The 12201-nt window shown below is 50.8% G+C and overlaps 1 protein-coding gene across 1 annotated transcript in view; it reads right to left on the reverse strand.

Moving 5' to 3' along the window:
- Positions 1-12201, reverse strand: part of SHB (SH2 domain containing adaptor protein B) — a 135073-nt gene that overhangs the window by 44498 nt on the left and 78374 nt on the right. Inside the window, exon 3 of the mRNA XM_008708007.2 lies at positions 4129-4344. Within this exon, the coding sequence (XP_008706229.2) occupies positions 4129-4344 (216 nt within the window). The remainder of the gene's footprint in view (positions 1-4128; positions 4345-12201) is intronic.

The following is a 12201-nucleotide window of genomic DNA, read 5'->3' on the forward strand; positions in this document are numbered from 1 at the left end:
ACCTTGCAATTTGTTGCTGTAAAGACTCCCAGGGGGTGAGTGAAAGCAAGCCAGGAAGTAAAACCACCAGCTCTGAAGGCAGGTGTCTCTGCCAGGGCGGGAGGGGGCTGACAGCGTGATGGAAGCCACACCACCTCTCCGTGCATGGCGGGGCTGCAGCCTGCCTGTTCCCGGGAGTCGGCGGTGTAAGAAACCTGATCAGGCATCCGTCCTGGGGCCTGGGATCTACAAAGGCCACGTGTGTGGGAAGGGAATCCAGTGCTGAGTGGCTAGAGGTTCTGGCTAAGGCCACCATCAGCTTTCTGGAGGAACAGCAGGTAATGAAGGCCCAAGGCTTTTTGGAGACCTTGTGGTATTTTTCACTCACCTGGCCACAGAATTCTAGGAGGTAGGAAGACTTTCATTCCCAAGAAGCCAGGACCACCTCACACCCTGCAGTAGCTGTTCTCACGATGACCAAGGAATGATAATCGAGCCTTCCCGAGGTAGCAGCCCCCAGAGCCTCAGAGCCTTAGAGTATGGCTGAGCTGGGAAGGGTCTGACTTCCATAAAGGCTGGTCTGGAGCCACTGGCTGGGAAGGGTTACCTCTATGGAGATGCCAAAGCACGCCGTTGAGAAATGGCTCTTTCCACCAATGCAATACAGGACAGCACCGTGAAAGGCAGCAAGCACTTTTGCTTCGCAGACTGAATCATAGAGATAATTCAGAGGCCTCCCCTTCTCCCAGTCTCTGATCAGCATGGTGGGGTGCTGAAACATGGAAGCAATCCTGGAGGTGAAGGCCAACCCCCCCACTGCTGGGGAAAGCCTCTACCTGCAATCCTGCCTCAACTGAGCTTCTGCTACAATTCCCAGCGAGGGGAAGCTCATTATATACTTCCAGGTATAAATGAACTTCTTATCACTCACCTGGACCCTAAGTCCCCGTGGCTCCTTCATGGTGGGCTCAGCTCTGCCCTTTGGGACCCCCTTACAGTCCACACCCTTTGGAAATTTGAAAATGCTGCCCAGGTTCCCTCATCCAGGCTAAAAATGCAGAACCAGAGAACACAAGGGTGGAAAGAGACAGTAACGATTTTGCCCAGCCAACTTTATCCCATACAGAGTCCCCCCAGCTACAGATCCTGCACCCTGGGCTCCCAGGGCCCATCAGAGAGCTCCTAAAAGTCTAGAAAACCATGTGGGACATTTCAAACAGGTATTGCAAGGAGGACAGGGCCTAGATAAGCATTGCCTTACTCTGCGACAACACTGATGACTTGCTAAAGCATGTGTGTACAGACATACCCACGCGTGTGCACAAACACTACTGACTCGCGTGGGAACACTGTCCTGCATTCTTGGCAGCCACACTTCTGGGTTTACAAATGGGATCATGGCAGCACTCGGGCTATCCAATTGGGCTGTTTCAGCTCATTCTCCTTACCTGGAAGGTGGCCCATCCACCTCTCACTCCATCTTCACTCTGGGCTAGGACACCGAAGGGTGCCCCTCACCTACTAACACGACACCAGCAGGCTCTGTCCATAGCATGGGGAGGCACCTGGTCATGACTAAAGGCTGGTGCCTACAGCACCCCTCCAGCCCGAGTGAAAAAGCTTCCTTCTATGCCCCAGAAATCAGAATCAAACCAAAAGCTTCTTGGGAAGAGGACAGTTGGTATATGCTTTGGAGCAGACCACGCAGAGACAAGTGACTTGATGAGACATAGATGGGGACCTGATTCTGAGTCTGTCTTCTATCGGCAGCCTAAGAAATAGACCTATAATGACACTTGTGACAGGAATGCAGTGACATAGAGCCAAGTCCAGAATGGTATTTGTGGCCCAGAAACTTACAAGGATACAGTTCTAGCTGAGACCTTGTGATCCTTTGTAAAGAATGTACAGGTTCTAAAATCCCCTTTGGGCAGAAGAGGGCAGGTTCTGGTCCGAGAGCCTTTTGAACAGTTGAGGTCCTCTAGGCTAAGTGCTTTTCACTTTAACATGCATGTGAATCACTTGGGGGCCTTGTTCAAACAGATTTTGACTCCGTAGGTCTGGTGTGGGGCTGGAGACCCTGCATTTCTCACCAGCTTGGAGGTGATGCAATGCTGCGGGTCCAGGGACCACGTTCTGAGCAGCATGGCACCAGACCAGACTAGAACATCAAAGGTAACACCACCCTCGAGTGACCTGCAGGTGGTCAGTCCAGTGTGAGGCCCCACACCTGTCTGCAGTGCCACCTCATGCCAAGGGCCCTAGATGTCTGGGAGAGCTGCCGCATGAGCCCTTTAATCAAACTGGTGTTTGCACAGAGTAAGCTCTTGGATGGCACTGGCCCCATTCCAGTTCCTCTCATGCCCAGGAGGAGGAAAGCCCCTTATCAGCCATGCCAGGGGACAGGGCAGTCCTTGGATTCCTTTGTGCCAGGGGAGGACAGGAGGCTGTGAAACGCACAGGGGCAACCTGACCTTCAACCACACACTATGCTCGTCTCTGGCTCTTGGCCAGGCACTCACAGTTTGGCAGGCAGAGACCAGCACCTAACAGAACTAACCATATGATGAAAGAAACGTTCTACCAGACTTGAGTGCAAGAAGCTCAAGAGGCCCAGAGAGGCAGTAAAAAAGCCCTTGGGATGCATGGCTGTGTCTCAGGGAGGGCTCACAGAGATGGCAATATTTGAGCTGGGTCTGGACGGAGGCACATGGCAGGGAAGGACATTTAGGCAGAAGGAATGGGGTTTGCACACTGCACACTACGTCCAGGGAACTGTGAGTAGTATGTGGCTGGAACAGCTAGAACATCAAGTGAGGGGTCAGGATGGAGTCGGGCAGAGGCCTCACTGCTGGGGGCTAGAAAGGAAGGGTCTAGTTGTGCAGGAAAAGGGGAGATTTCAGGCAAAAATGAATCTTAAATTAAAAATAAAAACTTCCCTACGGACGTGGGTGGCTCACTGGTTAAGCACCTGACTCTCAATTTCGGCTCAGGTCATGATCTCTGGGTCATGGGATTGAGCCCCGAGTCAGGCTCTGCGTGCTCAGCTTGGGATTCTCTCTCTCCCTCTCCCTTTGCTGCTCCCCCTGCATGTGTGCACGCTCTCTCTCAGTAAGTAAATAAAATCTTAAAAAAAGAAAAGAAAAACTCTCCCTTTTGAACCTTCAATATGGCAAGAATTAAATGAGTCATTCAATGTCTTTTTTCAAATGCCTGAACTCTTAGATGCATAAGAAATCTTTGCATCTGGCTTTTTACCTCCTCACATTTAACAGAAGCATTTTCCTCAGTTGTTATAAACTCTGTCAACATCACCTGTTAGTGGCTCTACAGTATTCCATTTAAACAATCCCTATCTGCTGGATATTCTGGTTGTTCCCCACCTTTCATAATCATGAACAATGCCTTTTCTGAGCTTTCAATCACAACCCTGGCATGGATCCTAAAGGCTGGGCTTAGAATCAAAGGGTGTGCACATCAGCTTAAGACCTGTGACACATGTGGCAGGCAGCTTTCCAAAAGGCTGTGTGAGAGGAGCTGAAGTGCTGGGACAGATATCCAGATTCTGCAGAACCAGTCTCAGAGCGAGGTGGAGGGGGGCACCTCAGTCATCCTTGGCCACGGCGAGAGCCAGCTTGAGGTCAGGATGCACCCATGCCTGTGCAACGCGAATGGCTTCATGCCCCAGCTGGGAAGGAGACACGGTGGCCCTGGGTGCGTGCAGGCCTACTGCAGCCGTACAGCTAGATGGAAGCACCGGGCTCCCTCAGGCCCAGCAGGAGTTTCAGAAAACTCCTTCTGGAATCTTGGCTTCAGTGAATTACAGCATTACCAACAGGATCAAGACAGAGTCAGACAATGAGATCATCTGGGCTGTCTGTGAAGACTACGGAGACTGGAACTGAGGCCCTAGGGGCCAGACCCTGGATTTCCCCTTGGCCTGACCTGGCTTCCCTTACCTCCAGGACCCTCATCATCTTTGAGGGGCCCAGCTGGACTAGAAGACAGGACAGCCCAGCCCAACTGGATTATCAGATGAAGCTGTGTGGTTTACCTGAGCAGGGGGGCCCGGTGCACTTATGCTCTTTACCGAAGGAGAGTATTGAGGGTGGGTCAGCAGCCCCCTGAGTGGGGCCACTGGCTCCTTACCTGCCAACGCTGGGATGGTGACCCGGTTCCACTCCCACGGCTGGTCGTACTCGTCGGCGGGCCTGTCATCGTCCTGGGGCAGCTTGCTCTCCCGCAGTCGGGGGCTGACCGTGCTCTCGGAGTCTGAGTCGATGCTTTGGCCCTCAGGTTCATAAGGGGTGTCGTACAATTGGATGCCTTTGTGCTGCGACCGGACACTTTCTTGCCTCTGAAATTCTGCAGGCGAAAAGGAAGGAAGCAGAGATGTAACAGATGCGTAGCGTGCACTTCCTCACCTGGGATCTGCCAGGGGACACCCACAGGAGTTCAGTCACCGGCCAAAGTGGGGAGAACTGCACAGGAACAGAACCCTGTTTCTGAGCTTGAACTGTCCCTCCCCACCCCTTGAAGGCAGCGTCTCTGCTCTCCCAGGGCAAGGCTTCCTCACAAAGATCTCAGGCTCTTGGACCTAATGAAAGAACCAGAAGGCTCACCACGCCATCTGCTCGTCCACTGTAGTCTGCGAGGGCAGGGCCCAGATGTGCACGTGATCTTCCAGGTATGTTCTGACATCAGCGTGGAACAGAAAGAGCCCTCACCCCCTTGCTTTACAGACAAATAGGGTCTTCCCCACTACAACTGTTCCCCAACCTCTGGACTTTCATTCTCTACCTGAAAAATGAATTAGGCCAAACGATCCTCATGTTTTCCTTCAGCTAACAAGTCAAGAGCCTCCCCAGGGGCACCATTTTCTCCCCTATAAAGCCCCACGAGCACCCCCTTCCCTGTGTTTCTTTCTGCCTGTCTTCTAACACACTGAGCACATCCGAGGGACTTGAGAGCACATGTCCTGTTTCACTGCTGAATAAGGGGGGGAACTCATCATCCTCTGGAGAGGATGCCAAGGCCTGGCCATCTGTGGGCTGAGGGGGGACTGCCTGTCTAGACCAGGCCCCAGACAGCGGGCATCCAGGTCAGCTGCTGCTCATTTCTGAGAGGCCAGTCGTGGCTCAAAGATGGATGCCAGGATGCTAGAATCAGGTGCTTCTGAGTCAAACAGGGACACTTTACCTGCTTTGGTCCTAAACACCCTCTGTGTGAAGGGCCTGCATGGGACATATGGAAAGGAGGGTTCACTGGAGAGGCTGCTTTCAGGAAGCCTCCTACTTCCAGAAGAGGTATAACAGGCACCTAAATCATCATAATTCCCGGGGCAAAGGGGCTCACTGCAGGGCCTGTAAGGGACGAGGCAGGGGGAGAGAGATGACACGTGAACTGTGACAAGTGAACACAGGAGGGCTGGCGTTCCCTGTGGTAGGACCAAGGTGAGCCAAGGCAGTGTGGCTGGAGCGGATGGGCGGGCTCACTGCCTTTCTGTTTCATTGTGGTAATAATATACATAACACCATTTTGTCATTTTAACCATTTTTAATTATACAGTTCAGTGGTATTAAGTACGTTCACACTGTTTGCAGCCATCATCACAACCCATCTCCAGAACTTTTTCATCTTCCCGAACTGAAACTCTGTACCTATTCCCCGCTAACTCCCCATTCCCACCTCTCCCAGCCCCTGGCAGCCACCACTCTACTTTCTGTCTCCATAAACCTGACACCTTGTATCAGGAGAATCAGACAGTACTTGTCTTTCTGTGACAGGCTTATTTCACTTAGCATAATGTTTATAAGGTTCTTCCGTGTTGTAGCCTGTGTCAGAATTTTGTTTCTTTTTGAGGCAGAATAAAACTGCATGTCTATTCACCATCCACTTTTGCTGGAGCACTGGGTTCAAGGAAGTGAGAGGGGAGAGGTAAGGTCTGACATAAAAGGGGTGAGGGTCATTGAGAGTGAACGATTTAAAAGGACTCTTTTTTTTTAAGTTTTTTAAATTTATTTGACAGAGAGAGAGAGAGCAAGCGAGCAAGCACAGGCGGGGGGGGGGGGGGAGCGGCAGGTAGAGGGAGAGGGAGAAGAAGACTCCCCACTGAGCAGAGAGCCGGACCCAGGGCTCTATCCCAGGACTCTGGGATCATGACCTGAGCCGAAGGCAGATGCTTAACCGACTGAGTCACCCAGGCGCCTCTTAAAAGGACTCTTGAGGCATTCTCCAAATCAGAGTTGCAACGGCATAAAGACACGGTAGAAGCCCACGGGACTTACGTGCCTTGAAGAGCGGCTGACAACACCCGGTGACGTCAGCCCTTCTGAGCAAGAGCATTGTTTTTAGGCTGGGCTTCACGTTCCTGGGCCAGCTTACGGGGATGACAAAAATCTCCATGCACACGCCCTGACACAACAGAAGCTGACTGAGGCTGTGCCAGTGCTGCCGGTGTTGACATCAACTAACATCACGGTAGTGTTTCCCAGACCTCTTTAAGTCACATGCCAACTTCATGATTTTGCTGTTTTCAAGTACCGCTTGGGTTATTCTTTTCTATTTTTACTTACGTTGCCTCACATTTTAGAGTTAATAAATTTATGACAAAAATTTTATATCACGACCCTTAAGTCATTAGCCTTTCCTAAAAACAGCTGATAAACGTAAAAAGAAAGAATGAGAACAAAACCAAGCAGGTAGGTCCCAGTGCCTGCTGGGAAGCTAGCACAAAGCCTGCTTTCCCTCTGCTGAGAAGGGACATGAGCAAGGGCTAGCCAGCCGGTGGGGCTGCAAACAGCACTCAGAGATACTCCCTTTGGCAAACGCGTTCTCTTTTTAGAAAGAAAGAGGAACAAAATGGAAAAAACCTTCTCACTATATGGTTCTCAGGCCTCCTAAAGTCCTGTCCCCTCTGAGAAGATGTCTCATACTTTGGCAAAACATGGCTTTACTGGGTCCCCTGAGTAAACTGGTATCATTCATTAGTTTTAAGGGTGATGTTTCCTTTTCTATGGGGGAGGGAGAGGAAAAGAGAAGAGCTATAAAAGGTAGGACTTGGTCACTTCAAAGTGAATACCAACTGGAAGACACTATAGACAACTCTAACTCACTAAACCTACAGAACTCTCTAACCTGTTCTGTGGGGTTATCATCATCATTGTCACTCTCACTGGTTCTACGAGTGCGGTCTAGCCTCCTGTCCTTGGAAAATTCTGAAGTCTGAGGACATTGGGGCTGCAGCTGACAGGCACTGACTGACCCAGGAAAACCACCTTCCTCTTTACCCTACTTTACAAGCAGGACTAGCGAGGATTAACTAACTCTACAGTTTACAAAGCACTTTGCACGAGAATCACCATTTAATCTTGGGTGCCCCAAAGCAATTCACAGATGCACATCTGTGGGCTTCCAATAATCAGGTGTGCCTTGCTCTCTCCCTCACAGAGCTTGGCTGCAAGCAGATATTCAATGAGTGTGGGCGAGATAAATGAACGACAACTGACAGCCAGAAACCACTCCTTACCCCCAAATTCCTGTTAATTTATGGAAGTCCCCGACAGCAGTGATAAAGTATGTGGAGCAATATGCCAAGTGCATATAGTTAGTATTACACAATATGCAGAAGAGATGGATATTCTATCTAAATATCAGCATAAAAGGAAAACATGTGTAGTGAACAGATTAGCTATTAAATCAGAGGGACTTGTGCATACACCTCTCATACAGAATTTATTGTTCCAATGGCATCTGTGCCTTCCGAAAGCTGGGTTAATAATGGCATGCAGGCAGGGCAGGGGATGTTATAATGGTAATCATTAAAACAAGCTTCCCCCTTGTAGTACATGGTGAATTCAAATTTTCATTAAGGCCGCAACAATAGGGAACAGTTAAGTAAATTACGGCACGCTAACTGGATGGAATATTAAGCAGCCATTAAAATGATAAATCTGAAGATTATGTAGCTACATGGAAAAGCATGCATGAAATTATGCTAAGTTAAAAAGTAAAATACAAGACTGTTTATGTGTTGAGCAAACTGCATAATGTGGGCTTTCTAAACAAGTCCTGGCCACTGTGGACGAGGCCCCAAAGGGAATCCTACTCCTTGCTGAGGAATTGCTGAACACTGTCATCACACACTTTACCCACAATACGCAGACTCTGATGACAGCAATGTTGTCAGTACAGCTACACATGAATAAAAGGCCGACAACCTGATATAGAAGGTAAGCAGCTACTGTGCGTGGGGGAAGGAATTACTGCATAATTATTTTTTGAAAGTTGTTTTAAATAATGAATTGGGACGCCAGGAAAGAAAAAAATGTAATTAAGACAGGAGACCATGAAAGTAAATATGGTTTGAAGCAAGATTGGGCTTACAGGAGCTATGTGCCTTTCGGAAGCAGCTGCCCTTCCCTGAGAAAATGCTCATTTAGGTAGCATCCTCCCTCCCAGGAGAGGCTCGCCCCTCCCGAGAGGGGCCCCAGGAAGTCAAGGGCTGCTGCACCAGGCCAGCTCACCAGACATCACTGTCTCCTGCCTAATGACCAGGCCCACCCTCCTTATTACCAAGACTGATCTGTGAGGGTCCAGAGACTAATCTAATAGGGGAGCTGGTGACCATATGTTTTAAGTCACAAGTTATCTGGACATCACCATCTATAAATTCATGGAAAATGACCTTTAATATCAGTGGCAGGCTGTGATTTCATGCCTCTTTGGCAGGGAGCAGAAACATTAAATTGACAGGGTGGAGATTTCTGTTGACCTCTGGAATAGAAAGGTTGTCAAGTGGAATTACATATAAAGAGAAAAAAAAATCAATCAATCAATCAATCAATCAATCAATCAGCACTTTCTCTAGAATCAGAGAATGTTAGACCTGGAAGGGACACTGGGAGCACTCACCAAAGGCATAGAGCCAGGAGGGTGAGGCAGGGGTGCTGGCCAAGGGCCGTGGCGGGTGGAGAGGCAAGGGCCAGGGGATTATCTGAGTGAGGGGCCCAGGACAGAGCTTGGGGCAAACCGAGAGTCTCCTGAGTGGATCTAATGAGGGTTTACGGTTCCCCAAGTCCACAAGCAACAAGCTACACTGTGCTCCAGGGTTTACCAGCTCTGTGCCACTGCACTCCCACCCTTCTTTTCTTTGCTTTGGCTGCCAGGAAGCTCAGTTAATTTTAGTTAACTTCAATAAGTATGTTGTTTTAGATATTGTATAGATTCACTCACCCTTTTTTCTATATGGACTTTGATTTCTATTATAATGGCCTCATTATAGACATTTTTAAAAACAATGGACAACCTCAGATCTCTATTTTGAAAGCAGATGGATACATATCTAAATAAAAAAATGTGTAACACATTTTATGGTAAATATCTTTTACTAGTAAAAAGACTAGAAGAAAAGAAACCTTTCTTTACCTCTTCACCTACCCTTCAGGAACAGGAAAAGGAGGTGCCTGGGAGACTGAGGCCAAGGAAATCCGTTTGCCTCCTCCAGCAGCACTGGTATCCACCCCTCCTTGCACCCAGCCTGAATGACTGGTACAAGGGCCAGATGGAGACACGATCCCGGTCTTCAAGAAGCCCCTGGCGAGGGAGGGCCAGAGCCTCCAGCACAGACATGGCTCAGGATCCCCAACAGGGAGCAGATGTGATTACTATCACTCAGCTGGGAGAAGCCTGGGAGGGCCTTGAGGAATCTGGACATGAGGTCATAGTGCAGTGGTGTCGCAGGGAAAGTGGACATTTGATGGGGGAAGGGCTGAAGCAAAGGCACAGGGGCTAGAAGCACAAGGTGTATGTGGGGGATGCGGGCCATCCAGAGGGCCTGGTGGCAGAGGAAGCTGGAGGCTGGTGGAAGTGGGTTCTGGATGCTCTTGGATGCCATGGGACGGCACCCCCAAGAGTGCCTAAGGAGAAGTGCTTAGACCCTCCAGGCAGGGTGGAGCTGGGCGGGGAGAGGCTGGCACAGACGTGCAGAAGCCTAGCTGGAAATGATAGACGCTGGCCTGCAGGCCCCTCACCTCTAATTTTCCCAGCTGGGCTTGTCTGGGAATCGGCACTAGATCCCAAATAATAGGGCGGCAGAGCTCAGTAGGGACATGTGGCCCATGAGGCCTCCATTCCCAGGCCAAAAAAACTCTACTCAGCCAGTGGTGGGCGTGCCTGGCTGTGCCACCAGACCTCTCCCACATCATGGCTTGGAAGACACCGGGACCCACGCCTGAGATGCCAGGGACGGGGATAGACTAGACTCAGAAATTCAGGGCTGCATTACTAGAACAATGAACCTTCCACTGACTGCCTGTACTATCCACCTGGAGGGAGGCAAAGCCCTGGGTCCAGGTGAGTGACAGGTTCCACAGCACAGTGTGGTGGCTGAAAACACAGATTCTGCCAGACTGCTTGGGGCCAAAGCCCGGCTCTACGGAAGGACTCAGGGCAAGTCGCCTCTGTTTCCGCATCTCTGGAAGGGGAAATGACAGTAACCACCTTGGAAGGATGTCATGAGAGTTAAATGAATTCACGTGCATTCAGCGTCTAGAACGGCGCCTGGTACACAGAAAGCACTCTGGGGATGTGGCTGTCACTCCAGTTACTACTACCAGGCTTCCTTGGAATGTCAGCCCAAGACGTCTCCTCCTCGGAGATTGCCCTTCTTCGTCCCCCAGCCACGGAAGGTCTGCTTCCCGAAATCTGACAGGCCAACCCTGCACTCGAAATGGAAGGGTTTCAACACCAACTTCTAAACCTACTTCCACTTCTGGATCCAAAACTTCTGATTTTCGCTGCTGCTTGGCAATCTCGTGCCTCCATGGGGGACCCCTGCTCTGGATCAAGTCTTGGGTGTCACAAGAAGCACACAGGGGAGGTCTCAACAATCAGTAGTCTAATCACTACATTTTACAGATGAGGAAACTGAGACCCGGGGAAGGGAAGAAAGCAGGGATGAGGCCAGGGGTCCTCTAAATCCTGGACCAGGACTCCTCCTCCTGCCTTTCCCAGACGCTTCCTGACATCTCTTTTATCAGACTGTCTAGTTCTTAATCTTCTGGAGGCAGGGGCATCTATTTCAGTCGGGTCTGAGGTGTTAAAATCACACCCAGCACCACAGACCAAGCGAGGAGCTGCACGGGAGTGGCGGGGGGGCTGTTTTAGGCCTGCAGCTGAAAATCAGCCAAGTTCCAGGGCACCGCATCAAAGGGAAGACGGGGGACGTTCATCCCCATCTGAACTGTTAAAACATTCGCTGGAGAAAGGCCCGACTCCCGACTGAGGTGCTTCACCGGATGCCTGAATTCAGGTGGCCCTTAGTGGCCGAGGTGGCGGCATGGGGCAGCAGCAGTCATCCTGGGTGGACGTGGCAGGCCAGCAAGGGCGGGGCAGGGAGGTTCGGAGATGAAGCCTGGAGATAAACCCAACACAACACAAGCAGGAGGCCCCACCTCCTCCTCCTCTATCTAGTCTGGTTTCCGGAGCTGTCTAGAAGCCAGGAGACTGACTAATTGGAGTTCTCTTACCATCTTTTCCAGGCGTGCACAGAAACACCCAAGAAGCAGAGTGTGAGCTTTGCGGAAGCAGGGGGCGGGGCACAAGAACAATGGTCACGTCCGACGGAGCAGAGAGGGCTTGTCGCTGCCCGGCAGAACCTGCACCACTTGCTCTTTTATGCTCAGCCCAAGGGTGAAGGCAAGGCCCCGGTCTGAGTCAGGGAGCCCAGTTTGCTCCATTCCCTCGGTCAGCTGCAGTGATGGAGTCTGACGGGGTCTTCCCTCGAGGCCCCCTGTTGTGTGGCACCAGAGGGGAGACAAGCCCGCGCACCTGGTGACACCACATATGCTTCCCTCATGATTTCAGAAACCACGTGGGCCTCTTCCCAGAGCTCTCAGGCCCTCTCTGCAATTACGGCTGAGTCCTTCAGCCCTGCCTGTCACTTTGCACGCTTCCAGGGATGGCTGTGGCGTGCTGAGGCCTCTGAGAGGCTGCAGGCCAGAGTTCTGTCGCCATCCCCTGTGGAGACTCACTGAGGCGAACTTGCTGCTCCAGGATCTTGGCTGCTCCTGGGCTCAAAGCAGTGCATAAACAAGTCTCCATTTAGAGCGGCAACTTCCTCAAGAGACAGCTTTCTGACTCCACGTCAACTGCAAGACCCAAATTCACAGGCAATCAAGGAGCTGCCTGCTTTTCTTTCTCTAGCATCCACTGAGCCCTTAC

The sequence above is a fragment of the Ursus maritimus genome, unplaced genomic scaffold, assembly GCF_017311325.1.
Source record: "Ursus maritimus isolate PB19 unplaced genomic scaffold, ASM1731132v1 scaffold_17, whole genome shotgun sequence".
Lineage (NCBI taxonomy): Eukaryota > Metazoa > Chordata > Mammalia > Carnivora > Ursidae > Ursus > Ursus maritimus.